Source organism: Centruroides sculpturatus, unplaced genomic scaffold (genome assembly GCF_000671375.1).
Source record: "Centruroides sculpturatus isolate CEXI.00-Female unplaced genomic scaffold, Cexi_2.0 scaffold737, whole genome shotgun sequence".
Classification (NCBI taxonomy): domain Eukaryota; kingdom Metazoa; phylum Arthropoda; class Arachnida; order Scorpiones; family Buthidae; genus Centruroides; species Centruroides sculpturatus.
In genome coordinates, this window is record NW_019385040.1 from 72,816 (window position 1) to 88,467 (window position 15,652).

A 15,652-nucleotide genomic window follows, 5' to 3' on the forward strand; every position below is an offset into this window, starting at 1 on the left:
CATTATAACAGAGTTCAACTGTATTTTATATACTTCAATTGTACTTGAGTTGAAAAATTACTGTGTCTGTAGATTTTATGATTTAAAAATACTATACATATAATGTTTAAAAAATTGTTATTACTATTATATAAATTTTTAAGTAATTAGCATAAATTTTTAAAAAATTTCAGATCATACACGTTTGGGAGTATGGGTTGTGGATGGAGATCCATGGCACAGAAATCTTTTAAAATTTGTATTAAATGATGAAACACTTCCTCATACAACTGTTCTCCTTACTGCTTCTATGACACAACCATGGAATATTTTGGAATCATTACAGAATTGGGCACTTATCTTGGATGAACATATTGATAGATTAAGATTACCTCAAGAAATTTTAGAACAACACAGACAAAGAAGTAAGTAATCTTAAATTGAATTTAAAGTTGAAAATTTATTTATTTAGCTTTTTGTTGTCTATGATTAGAATTTGATATATATATATTTTTTTAATTGAATACATTGTTATCAAGTGTTTTGTATTTTAAGAGAAGAATGTGTAAAATTATTGAAGAATTGCATATTGTGTAAATGATATATAAAAAAATTTAACCACATAAAAATGCTGATTCACTTAAGAGGTTCTTTTCATTGAGCTGCAATTTGAAGACCTATAAATTCCCACTGTTGTCTGTCTGGCTGTCTGTCTTTCCTTAATGTCAAGAACGATGTTAGATAGATGAAAGTCAAGACCAGGTATGGAATGCTTAGGCTCAGAAGGCCCTGATTAACTATATACTATAACTATATTCCAGGTTGGACAAGAAGTCGCATTATTTCAGTTCCAAAATTTTCTTATGAATGGAGTTAGATAGGTGACTCCATGACTTTTATATTATGTATAGAGGCAAGACACCACAAATTTGACATGGAGAACATATATTTTAAATTGAATGAATTAAGAATATGATTAAAAATTGCAGCCTGGCATTTTGATGATGTCAAAATAAATAACTGCTCATTCAATGTATAAAATGCTTTTTGAGCCAGATCAGCTCATTACTAGACTTGTTTTAGAATTGCAAAATTTTAAGATGAAATTTTGAATCAGTTAGTTAGCACTTGTTAAAAATTGCTGGATTTTAGGTTTTTAATTGTTTTAATTCAATTATACCCAGTTTTGCGTGGTAATTTTGAATTAATTGTGTAAAAGCTTAGATTTGTTGTTCGATTTTATGGAATTTGGAATTTACCTGATGATGATCAATCTGGCTCAAAAAACGCTACACATTGAACAAGAAAGACTTGTGTAAATGAATTAGCATCTTTTGTATGGTTAAATGGAAATATAGGCTTGCACATAGATGATATATAAATAATTTTATACTGATGTACATTTGTGTGTTTTTGAAGTAAAAATAAAACTCATTTGATTAATATTAGTAAATGATTTTTACCATTTTTAATACTATATCTCCTCAATTCTAAAATGCACTGAGTTTGAAATTGAATTTTAAGATTTTTTTTATTGAGGGGAAAATTTTTTTACATAATCAGTTTTAGTAATAGTGCATATTTAAGTTAAACTTCTTTTAAAGGATTCATTAAAAGAAGTTTGAATATACATTATCAACAAAGCTCATTTAAACTGACCTGACTATTAAGCAGTATAGCTGAAACAGGGATCATTCTTTAAACAAAAACTATCAAAGATTCTTTATATACAAGAGAGGTAAAAATACAAATCTATTTAGGATCAACATTTTTCACTGTTGTTCTCTAACTTGAAATATTTACTGCACTTTAGAGCTTTGAGTTAGAGAAGTTTACTGTATTATTTAATATCAAATCATAATACTTCACAAGAATTTTTTTAAAATATTTTTTGCTTGTATTAGAACTTGTATGATGTACTGTACAATTTGAACATAACTTAATTCAAATTTAATTGAAATTTAACAAAGAAAAAAAATAGTTTTGAAATTTTATATTAACAATTTATAAGTCAATAAATGTATTACTAAGTTACTGAAATTTAGAAATTATGTAATAATTGTACACTATTTTAACAGTCTTAAAGAGATTTCAAGATTATATTGAACCTGGTGATGAAATAGAAGGTGTTACTTCTCCTCTTAAACGAACATTTAATTTTGGTGAAGAAGATTCTTTATTAACTCTTGGAGAAAATACATTAATTCAGAATCTTGGAATTGATATTGCTGTCATCATTACAAAGGTATTTTTATTATTATTATGTTATGAATTAGTTTACGTAATTTAAATAAGTTTACTTTTAAGTCTTTTTCTGGTTTTATAATCTAAAATTATAGCGTCTGCTAAATGGAAAGAAAGATATAATAAATATTGGATACTTTTTAAAATAATTTTTTTGCTAGTGCAAAAGCAGATTAACTTTGTCATTGATGAGTTCTGAAGACAAATTTTAAAGTTAGTGAAATTGAACCTTTTAACTAGTATTCAAGAAAAATTGTCACAAGACTAACTTCCATAATGAATGATCTATAAGATAAATTTCTAAGATAGAAATAAAATCAAATTATATTCTATATTATGAATTTGTTTTTTGAAATAGATGGAACACTATCTTTTTTATTCTCTTTATTCAAATTTCATACATTTAAATTTATATATTAATTGATGATTATTATTATATTAAGAAATTTGCTTTTGTTTTTGAAATTATAGAAGCAATATAAAAGTATAGTAGAGCATTGATTATCCGACTCACTTGGGGACTGGGGTTGGTCAGATAACTGAAAAAACGAATAACCAAAAAATATGAAAAAATACATTATTAGTATAGTATATTAGTATATCCCATGTAATTAGTATATTAGTATATTGCTATTAACCTACTTTGCGTTGAATTTTCATCAATGTTAAGCCTAACAAAAATTTTTTTAAAATAATAATTGTCGCTATTGTATTGTTAAAAATTAGAAAATTAAGCTTTGTTTAAATACTGGCTCCCTTTCATGGTCAAGCCAGTGTTGCCCGCTAAAACATGCAAAAATAATATTAAAATAGCCAAGACATAGCCAAATATTGTAGCACCACATCATTAGCGGACATTTGAATTTGCTGACTAGAACACGGTCGGTTAACCGATGTGACAGTTGATCAGGGGTCGGATAATCGATGCTCTACTGTATCGTCTTAATATCAAACAGTAAATTATGTATGTTTTTTATAATGTTATAAAATGATGTATAATGTATGTTTTTGCATCACCTAATGTATTAGTCTATTCAGTTCAAAATAAAGTATAAAATCATAAATAACTCAATTTATTTTTGCAAAAATTAAACAAAAACAATGAACTACAATAAACTGTTTTTTTATTTCAGACAAAATAGATTAGGTTTCATTCACAGATAATTCTATTGTGATCATAACATGTCATCTGTTTTAGTGGTTAAATCTGAATCTGCCATTAGAATGAATTTATCAAATTTTTTAAATGCATGCTTAAATTTATTTATTTATTTTTGAAAAAAAAAGAAAAATACTATTGCCAGTTAGTCTAAAAAGTAGGTTAAATTCATTCAATAAATAATTTATTAAGTATACTTGATGAAAATTGATTTAAGTTCCAAAAATAGAATTTCTTTTTAAGTAATATAAAATCTTATTTAGCAACAACTGAGTTTATTTTTTTAGGAAATTAATATGAAAATATGTTTAGCAAAGGGTTAAGCTAAAAGTAAAAAGTCTGTATCCATCTTTTATTTCAGTCTCTTTTCATAAGAAGTTATTCACTTCAGTGAGTTTTCTGCTTATTTATTGTCTTGAAATTTCTAAGGAAAACCTCTCATCTAGAGCAATGTGTGTCAAAATGTGATAAGCATATGATAGGTCGTTAAAAGTTCAAGTGTTAATTTTTGGTTAAGTTATTTTGTATGAATTATTCTACTCAAGTTGCAGTAAGTGCTGTATTTGGTCAGTTTACAAATATGTGAGCCGTTCACAGCCCGGAACACATATTTGTAAAATCTAAGTGATTCGTACAACATGGAATTCATATAAAACGGAATTATCAACAGTGTTATAGGGGGGTCGACTGTATTTACTAATTAATTTGGCATATATTTTATGTATATTGCACAAAATTTGGGACCATGATTATTATTTAGCACTTATTTAACTGCTGCTTATGGTAAATAAATGTTTTGTTTTATTTGGAAAAATGTTTTTGGTCTTAATCAGATCATTATCAGTTTTTTTGCAGCTTGTACAAACTTCTTTTTCATGTCTTCTATCCAGTGGTGATATTTGAAATATTTAACAAAGGGTTCGCTAACAGAAAATTTTTCCTTAACAATTTTTTTTTTTTGCTCAAATGGTGCATCGGAAGGTTCTAGTTTAGTAGTGTTACAGAGTATAATACGTATATTTTAATATATTTTTTAAAAGAAACAAAACCACTGAGAAATGTTACGTGTGTTTAACAACGGGTTTGGAAAACTTTGAAAATGTTAACAACGGGTTCGGCCGAACCTGTGCGAACCCGCTGAATATCACCACTGCTTCTCTCATAGTAGTTGGTAGGAACATCACTTTTTCTTGACGTATTGATGATAATGATGATAATTAATCAGAAACGGGTATTGGAAAAACCTGACATTCCAGGAACTAATATTTAATATTAGTTTATTGGAAATATTCACATCAATAAAGCAGAAAGTATGCAATGGCCCATACACAAGGTCATGTCCGTCACAGTGGACTTCTCTTTCGTGTAGTCAGGTGCACTTGAGTTGTACGCGGTTCTACTGTCCCGGTTTTAGGGAAGATAGGGTAAGTTTACGGTTGCCATCCAGCTGGCATTGGACCAGCTTGACCGACAATTTGTATTCTGCATATCTATATAAATATTAAAAACAAAATGTTCCATCAATGCCACACACAAATAACAAATTTAAAAATTAATTTGATTTACAATTTGAAAATTTCATAACTTTTAAATGGTTTTTAGAAACATTATTTTAATTTTTGATTGATTTGATTTTAATTAATTTGGTTTTATTTTTACTTTTGCTTTTGGTATAAAGGCCAGAGTTTTAATTATTATTATTTTTAATAATTTTTATTTATTTAATTTTGCCTGCATTTTTTGAATCCTTAATTACANGTATCGTTAAAAATTAGAAAATTAAGCTTTGTTTAAATACTGGCTCCCTTTCATGGTCAAGCCAGTGTTGCCCGCTAAAACATGCAAAAATAATATTAAAATAGCCAAGACATAGCCAAATATTGTAGCACCACATCATTAGCGGACATTTGAATTTGCTGACTAGAACACGGTCGGTTAACCGATGTGACAGTTGATCAGGGGTCGGATAATCGATGCTCTACTGTATCGTCTTAATATCAAACAGTAAATTATGTATGTTTTTTATAATGTTATAAAATGATGTATAATGTATGTTTTTGCATCACCTAATGTATTAGTCTATTCAGTTCAAAATAAAGTATAAAATCATAAATAACTCAATTTATTTTTGCAAAAATTAAACAAAAACAATGAACTACAATAAACTGTTTTTTTATTTCAGACAAAATAGATTAGGTTTCATTCACAGATAATTCTATTGTGATCATAACATGTCATCTGTTTTAGTGGTTAAATCTGAATCTGCCATTAGAATGAATTTATCAAATTTTTTAAATGCATGCTTAAATTTATTTATTTATTTTTGAAAAAAAAAGAAAAATACTATTGCCAGTTAGTCTAAAAAGTAGGTTAAATTCATTCAATAAATAATTTATTAAGTATACTTGATGAAAATTGATTTAAGTTCCAAAAATAGAATTTCTTTTTAAGTAATATAAAATCTTATTTAGCAACAACTGAGTTTATTTTTTTAGGAAATTAATATGAAAATATGTTTAGCAAAGGGTTAAGCTAAAAGTAAAAAGTCTGTATCCATCTTTTATTTCAGTCTCTTTTCATAAGAAGTTATTCACTTCAGTGAGTTTTCTGCTTATTTATTGTCTTGAAATTTCTAAGGAAAACCTCTCATCTAGAGCAATGTGTGTCAAAATGTGATAAGCATATGATAGGTCGTTAAAAGTTCAAGTGTTAATTTTTGGTTAAGTTATTTTGTATGAATTATTCTACTCAAGTTGCAGTAAGTGCTGTATTTGGTCAGTTTACAAATATGTGAGCCGTTCACAGCCCGGAACACATATTTGTAAAATCTAAGTGATTCGTACAACATGGAATTCATATAAAACGGAATTATCAACAGTGTTATAGGGGGGTCGACTGTATTTACTAATTAATTTGGCATATATTTTATGTATATTGCACAAAATTTGGGACCATGATTATTATTTAGCACTTATTTAACTGCTGCTTATGGTAAATAAATGTTTTGTTTTATTTGGAAAAATGTTTTTGGTCTTAATCAGATCATTATCAGTTTTTTTGCAGCTTGTACAAACTTCTTTTTCATGTCTTCTCTCCAGTGGTGATATTTGAAATATTTAACAAAGGGTTCGCTAACAGAAAATTTTTCCTTAACAATTTTTTTTTTTTGCTCAAATGGTGCATTAGCGACATTAGCGCAAAAACTGACCTTAAGATACCCATATAAATAAAAAAGATGCGTTCGCAAAATTAAGTCAGTTAAAATTTAACATTGTTTATGCCAGAACTATATTTTTTTTATAAATAATAAAAAAGAGTGTTCAAAATGGTTTATTTTGTACATATTTTAATATTTTTCATTCAAAATATTTTATAAACATAAAAATTGGCTTTTTTTAATCAGAAAAAGTCATAGGGAAAGCAGTTAAACAAGAAAAACTTTTCTAAATCATTTATTTTATCGTTAGGTATTATTATAATAATAGACAGATGTCATCGTCTCTCGAAATACAATATCTTTCTTATTTCGCTGTCGATAGCCCGACACGTGTTCCGCAGCCATCTTGTATTTTCTCACGCGCGTGGGATTGTGGGATCTCTCTTATGACTGGATCTAGTTTCGAGAACTCTCTCGAGTCAATCGCGATTGAACCTCGTTTTAGTCGAGATTGAAACGGTCGATGGAGGTTGCACTAGGCAAACAGGGTATAAGGCTCTAGTTTAGTAGTGTTACAGAGTATAATACGTATATTTTAATATATTTTTTAAAAGAAACAAAACCACTGAGAAATGTTACGTGTGTTTAACAACGGGTTTGGAAAACTTTGAAAATGTTAACAACGGGTTCGGCCGAACCTGTGCGAACCCGCTGAATATCACCACTGCTTCTCTCATAGTAGTTGGTAGGAACATCACTTTTTCTTGACGTATTGATGATAATGATGATAATTAATCAGAAACGGGTATTGGAAAAACCTGACATTCCAGGAACTAATATTTAATATTAGTTTATTGGAAATATTCACATCAATAAAGCAGAAAGTATGCAATGGCCCATACACAAGGTCATGTCCGTCACAGTGGACTTCTCTTTCGTGTAGTCAGGTGCACTTGAGTTGTACGCGGTTCTACTGTCCCGGTTTTAGGGAAGATAGGGTAAGTTTACGGTTGCCATCCAGCTGGCATTGGACCAGCTTGACCGACAATTTGTATTCTGCATATCTATATAAATATTAAAAACAAAATGTTCCATCAATGCCACACACAAATAACAAATTTAAAAATTAATTTGATTTACAATTTGAAAATTTCATAACTTTTAAATGGTTTTTAGAAACATTATTTTAATTTTTGATTGATTTGATTTTAATTAATTTGGTTTTATTTTTACTTTTGCTTTTGGTATAAAGGCCAGAGTTTTAATTATTATTATTTTTAATAATTTTTATTTATTTAATTTTGCCTGCATTTTTTGAATCCTTAATTGAAATTTTTAAAATTAATTTCAACTTTTTTCCTTTTGTGATATAACTATAGAAAATGTTTTAGTGTTGTTTTGCACAAAAGATAATCAAATTTAAATTTATTATAAATTTTTAGTAATTTTGTTAATTTTTGTTTCATAAATTTGCTTGCTTTTTAAAATTTTTAATTATAAGCAAATTAATATTGATTCAACTATTGGGCTATCTAGTTTCAAATTGAGGCCAGCAGTTAACAAAATATCTTAAAATGTAAATAAAACTATATTTTAATTGAAAAATATTATATAAAATTGCTTTTAATATTTAGTATGTTTACTTATAATGATAAAATGACTTTCTCATTATAATTATGAAAGTTTTTGTTGTGATTCACAAATGATGCTATAATATGTTAAATTTTCAAATGCAGTTCACATATTTCTGAGTAAAAATACTTATTCATGCTAAATTTAATGCCATTTTGAGTTTTAAAATCTGATTATTTTAAGGTGAGTCATTCTCATCTTAAAATAATCAGATTTTAACTTCAGTTAACTTGTGATGGTGATATTTGTTCAACTCATTGCATCATTTGCCAAACTTCATTTAGGATTGCAACCCTACATGACATGATGGGATAGTTCATTGAGTAAAAGGGAATTAGCTGTAATTTCTTTGGGGGTAGTGTCGGAATGTTAACTTTATCCGAAATATGATTACAAATTTATTTCTTAGTACACAATAAAAGTATGTGTATCCACATATAAATGAAGAATTTTCATGTTTCTTTCAAAAGATTGATTCTTGATTTCCTAATTGTTTTCCATTTTAAGCTTAATGTTTATTAATTAATGAATGTACTGTGCTTTTAATGTAAATTGTTAATTTTTTTAAACTAAAATAAACTTTAGAAAGTATTCAAAAGAATTAGAATCTGGAGGACTTTTGGGTATCATCCCATCACTAGTCTGGGGGGGGGTTATTGAACAAGTCATCCATGACCTATCCTGTATTTCCAAATTCCTGGTTTAATAGTGTAATGCATAGCTCTAACAAAATATGGTGGTGCCTATCTTGCTGAAATTACATTTCTCTTCTCAAATTTAGTGATTCATCTTTTATAATCAATATCAGAAAGGGACTGAACAATTTGAATCAATTGCAAGCTTCACCTACCTACAAGTTTTAGTAGATGCATGTTATAAGAAAATGCTTTATATGAAAGTTTTTTTTTGTAGAATCAAAATTATACACTTTTGTAGAAATCCATTTGAAATTTCAACATTTCCATCATCCTAAGAGTAAGAGCAACATAATTTTATCATAGTTATGAAGATTTTTGAAACCATGAAAAAATAAAAATAAAAAAAAAGACTGTTTGCATCAGATAAGCTGTTTTAGAGTGATTAGTTCATAACACAACATGGAATACCTTGTATATTAATGTGTTTAATTTTTAGCTATAGAACTTATAATGAAATGTTAATTATTAAATTATTTAAGATTGTTTATATATTGTAAATTTTATTCTCTCACCAGACAGATTATATGTCAGTTCTTGAAAAAGATTATGATTATAAAGAAGAACATTTTGATTTCATTCAACAAGCTATAAGAAAATTTTGTCTTCAATGTATCCTTTATATCACTAAGTAGAGTTGCTTTTATATTATGCCAATTGGCAAGTATAAACAAAGAGAGAAAAAACGGGCAGTATACAGTTAAATGTGCAAAAAGTTAAATAAAATTTTATAAAAACATTGATATACTGTAATTATTTTTAAATATTATATTTATTTTTAGTATTTTAGTTGCTAAATTAAAGCTAAATTTTTATAAATAATATATATATATATAGCTAAGCTAATATTGTTTGGCAAATTAATATTTCTTTAATACATACTAGATGGAGCATCGTTATTTTATGTATCTGTAAAAGAAGATAAAAATTGTGATCTTTTATATAATTATCTAGTCCATAGGATATATAATTTTCCATTTAAGACACCAGCATTGGTAGTTGAAAAGGATGCCATATTCATGTAAGTATTGTAAAATGTAACTAAGATAATCCATTTAAAAATACAGTACAATCTCAATAATTCAGATTTAAATTTTCTGAAACTGTGTTGTCTTAATTTCTTTATTTAGTTGAAACATTACTCTTAAACCATGGTTTAAGAGTAATGTTTTCAACTAAATAAAGATGGATTACTGCCAAGTGTTGAAATAGAAACACACCTTGTGTTAGTGAATCAAAAAAATAATTCAGCTGTTTGCTAGTTCAAAATGTCCAGTAATCTTACAATAGACAACTTTCAGATTTTATTGGCATTGTTGCCTAGTCATAGACAAGCTTCCCACTAGTTCAAACTCCAGTTCCCACTAAACATGGAATGATATCAATTCAGGCTTGAACACTTGAGCTTGAGCACTATATTAAAGACTAGTAGCCCAGGACGTCCCCTAGTGGGCTTTCTAGCAGCAGTAGTGTCATTCTGTGGTATAAAATAATAAAATTCATATAAATAATAAATTCCTATTACAAATAAAAATAATAATATATACTGTTAATAAATAAATTATACTGTTAATTTAAATAATAGCTGAAAATCATTGCTGGGGACACCCCCTAGTGTGCATTCTAGGCATTCCATGACAGATGACAGATATACAAACAATGGGATCAATGGCTTATGAGTAGATTATTACGTAAACATTATGATTGTTAAATATTGTCATTGCCATCTTAGGCTGCTCAAAAACCATACAATATCTTATAACTCAATACTATATAAATATAAAAATTAATCCCCTGAAATTTCCCACTAAATTTAGTGAGAATCAATCATCTTGGCAACATGTTTGGATGTTTTAATCATTAGTCCAACTTGTATTTTGCTGCAACATTAACAGTTGAGTCCATATTGTCCACATGTTTGTGTGTTAAATTGTTATTATTACATCAATTGTGCTCATATTTAATCACATTTTTATTGTTTTTAAATAATTAACTCGTCAAAATGTGTGAACTTTCAATAATCTGGCAATCTCCTTAATTCAACAATGTTTCATATATGCCAGATTATCAAGATTGTACTGCAGTTTTTTTTATTAAATTAAAAGCATTATTATTTTAATTTAGAATAAATATGAAAAATAATTTTATTATTGGATAAGGCAAGTTGAGTGTATTTTGAGAGGCTTTATTTTCCTTATGACAATACATAGCTGTTTTAATTATACATTCATTCAACTTTTTAAGAATTGAAATTTTATTTATTCTGAAACATTTTCAGAATTAACATTTCATTTTCATAAAATAATAATAATAATATCAGGGTTAGTATCTCAGGGTTAGTAACACTTCCATACAAACAAACGAAATATTCATTAGGCGAGGAATTTTTCAAGGAGATTCCTTGAGTCCTCTCTGGTTCTGCCTAGCCCTGAATCCATTATCCAACATGTTAAACAACACGCAATACGGCTACAATATCAGACACGAAAAAACAACACAGTTTACACTCTCACATCTCATGTACATGGACGACATAAAACTTTATGCATCCACACAAAAACAACTTCATCAACTCCTACAAATCACACATTCATACACTAAGGACATACAAATGGAGTTTGGCCTAGACAAATGCAAAAAACTTCACATAGAAAAAGGAATCCTGAAGAAAGAAGATTTTGCACTTGGAAATGGAGACGTTATTGAATCCATGGAAGAGGGCGAGTTCTACAAGTACTTAGGATTCCAACAGGCCAAACTAACAGAACATACACAAATAAAGCAACGATTAATTAAAGAATACCAAAGTAGGTTAAACGCTATACTTAGAACACAGTTAAATGCAAAACACACAGTTAAAGCAATAAACACATATGTCATCCCAGTACTCACATACTCTTTTGGAGTTATACATTGGACTCACACAGATCTCGAGCAACTCCAAAGGAAAACAAGAACAACACTTACTAAGCATAAACAACATCATCCTAAATCCGCCACAGAAAGATTAACCCTTCCACGTAAAGAAGGCGGACGTGGCCTGATTGACATAGTTAACCTTCACTACAAACAAATACAGTCACTGCGAGAGTTTTTCTACAAGAAACAAGAAACATCACAGTTACATAAAGCAGTAACTCTAGCAGACTCAAATAACACACCATTAAACTTACACTCACATCATACAGACATGACACAACACATAAAAAGCATAGACACCATCAAGCAATCGTGGGCTCGAAAGGCACTCCATGGCAGGCATCCTTATGACCTGGCCCAGGATTTTGTTGACAAAACTGCGTCAAACAGCTGGTTAGATCGGGGATGCCTCTTTGGGGAGACGGAAGGATTCATGATTGCCATACAGGATCAGGTCATAAATACTAAAAACTACAGAAAACACATACTCAAAGATACAACACTCACAAATGACACATGCAGAAAATGTCACATCATGCCAGAAACTATACAACACATCACTTCTGGTTGCAAGCTCTTGGCACAGACAGATTACTTACATAGACACAATCAAGTAGCAAATATAATACACCAAGAGCTTGCAAAGAAACACAAATTGGCAGACATCCACGAACCATACTACAAGTATATTCCACAGACAGTATTGGAAAACAACACGCACAAAATGTACTACGACAGAGCCATAATCACAGATAAAACAATTTACCACAACAGACCAGACATCACACTCATTGACAAACACAATAAAATCACATACATTATAGACATAGCCATTCCAAACACTCACAATGTACAAAACACATGCACTGAAAAAATTAGCAAGTACACAGAACTTGCCCAGGAAATAAGGCATCTGTGGAGGATGGATAGGGTAGTTATTGTACCTGTTGTTCTCTCCTGTACAACACCTGTACCACACACACTACACAAAAGCCTGGGAACATTAGAATTGAGTAGAAATACATACATAACACTACAGAAGGCCACTATATTGAATACATGCCACATTGTTAGGAAATTCCTGAATACAGACACTGACACACTTATTTAATTTTAGTTTTGTTTTGGTTGCTATGCCTTGACTCTGGTCCGGCATAGTACACAGCCACCGGTGTGAACCGAGTAAAACTCACTAAACTCAACATAATAATAATAAATGCCTTGACTCTGGTCCGGCATAGTACACAGCCACCGGTGTGAACCGAGTAAAACTCACTAAACTCAACATAATAATATTGATAATAATAATTGTTTGGCTGTTAATTTTTGTCTTCAAAGATTGAATGTGTAGTGAGAGTTGAAACTTAACTCCTAATCAAACTATTTTTTCTATTTTTAAATTAATTGATTATTATATTGTAGCTACACTTGAGTGTTGTGACGTTACCAATAGCGACTTTTAGAGTATAAGGGTGTTTGCTAGCACTTTCAATAGCATAAAGCTACCATCATAAGGCAAATATCGAATACAACTGCTATCAAATTTTAAAAGCCACTACAAATGTTGATACACCCATTTCAGTATTAAATTATTCTAATCAATTCATTTACAGGCCACATTAATAACTAAAAACTATTTAATGTTTTTGATATTTGTCAATTATTGATTTGTTTGGCAAATTTATTAATGATTAGACAATTAACAGATCTAAAAATAATAAATTTATTATGTATAGTATTTATGTATAAATGTAAATGTCTCCAAGAAGCATAAAATAAATGGATTCGATTATTGTGTTGTATTTTTAAATATAGTGAAACTTTTGAAGTTGATCATTTCTTTTAGGATACTACTTTAATATGACATGTTTCCTCTGGAACAGATTTTGTTGGCCCTTATAACCAATTCAATTTGATCCCCTTTCAAAAAATCATTATTTTATTTCAATGATGGTGATGACTTCACTCTCTTACAGTATGATAATGTAAAAAAAAAAAACTTTTAAAGTGGTCTAAAAGTGAAATATTCTATGTACTGTATACTATAAATGCAAAACTGTCTTTTAAACATAATTTCCTCTGCCAACAAAACAGCTACATGAAGATGAATAGCAGAATGTTTGAGGCAAAGTTTACTATTAATGGCCCTTTATTGTTTTCTATTTTTGGTGCTTATGTAGTACACTCTTAACACTTTAGGTCACAATCACCCCTTTATTTCAGTGAAGTGAAGAAGTGATTATAATCTAAGATGGTCAAGTATACACAGTTGGAAGGAATTTGAGAGGATTTCTGAGTTACTGTAATTTATATACAGTGTGTACTGTATTTAATTTTATTCTGATTTTGATTACTGTAATAATAATAATAATAATGTGATTTTAAATTTGTCTTTAAATGTCTATACTGTTGTTCTAATGTAAAATATATTTGTATTTCAGTCCATCCGGATGGGACAATGACAAAAAAATAGCCATTTTATATGAAAATTTAGTATCTGTTAAACCAGATGATTCTTATACAGATGTTATTAGCAAACCAATTACAAGAAAGGTATATTGTTTATATTATATATTTGTACATTAGTTGTAATTTTTTCTGAACATTTGGTGCTTTTATCTAAAACAGTTTTTACTAGGATTTCATTATTATTTCTTAATTATTATAATGTTATATTGTAATTAATGTATTTTGTATATTAAAACAGTTTAAATTACAAAATGCCTTCATTTAAGGATTTTGTAAAAAGTTAATTAAAGATTGCTGTTGTAATTCTTATGTTATTGATAAGAACTTAAGAATTAGTCCTAAATGTATGAGTAGTCAATAAATATATATTATTTAAATAAAATAAATAATAGATTCAAACTTGGAGTAAACTGTCATAGTAAAAAAATTTATGTAAATTGACAGAAATAATTTTTTTTTTAATTTTGTAATTCTTTATATGATACTCTCTTATTAGAGACAGTGATATTGGTTTGATTTTGATCATTATTATCTAGAAATTTCTTACTTAAAATAAAGTTTTCTTTAATTAAACCTAGATTAATAAAATCTCNGTTGTAATTCTTATGTTATTGATAAGAACTTAAGAATTAGTCCTAAATGTATGAGTAGTCAATAAATATATATTATTTAAATAAAATAAATAATACAGATTCAAACTTGGAGTAAACTGTCATAGTAAAAAAATTTATGTAAATTGACAGAAATAATTTTTTTTTTAATTTTGTAATTCTTTATATGATACTCTCTTATTAGAGACAGTGATATTGGTTTGATTTTGATCATTATTATCTAGAAATTTCTTACTTAAAATAAAGTTTTCTTTAATTAAACCTAGATTAATAAAATCTCTTGTTTTTGTAACCAGAGATTACATCAGTGCAATAAGTTCTATTAATAGATTATAGTCATAGTAAACTCAATATAATATTCAATAATTTTTAATTAACAATTTGAAAAATTAGTAAGCTTAGCTGGAAATAATTTCATGAAATAATTAATCAATATGGTTGCCTATACAGTGGGTGATTGGTTAACAAACAAATTGGATAATGAACACTTTTACAAAAGATTAATTAAAATGCCTCAATATCCTTTTCTTACTAAATTATAAATTTTCGTCTATAAACAAGCATTCACTATTATCATGACTTATATTAACAGGTATATTAAATATTAAATAAAAATTGTTTTCTGTGAAACTCTGTATTGTCTGTTAAGCCAGTATAATAAGTCCTGATAATAGTGAATGCTTGTTTATAGATGAAAATTTATAATTTACTTTCATAAAAGATTTTTATAAAAATATAATTTTTAAAAATAAAAGACGAGTAAATTAAGACACTCTTTCAAAAACCG

The 15,652-nt window shown here is 28.2% G+C and overlaps 1 protein-coding gene across 2 annotated transcripts in view; it reads left to right on the top strand.

Annotated features, from left to right (window-relative positions):
- LOC111633751 (cytoplasmic dynein 1 light intermediate chain 2-like) overlaps positions 1-15,652 on the top strand; it is a 51,592-nt gene that overhangs the window by 27,502 nt on the left and 8,438 nt on the right. For both annotated transcript variants that reach the window (XM_023378372.1, XM_023378373.1), the window contains exons 4-8: positions 174-404; positions 2,058-2,224; positions 9,385-9,478; positions 9,752-9,887; positions 14,227-14,338. In XM_023378372.1, coding sequence (XP_023234140.1) covers positions 174-404; positions 2,058-2,224; positions 9,385-9,478; positions 9,752-9,887; positions 14,227-14,338 — 740 coding nt within the window. The remainder of the gene's footprint in view (positions 1-173; positions 405-2,057; positions 2,225-9,384; positions 9,479-9,751; positions 9,888-14,226; positions 14,339-15,652) is intronic.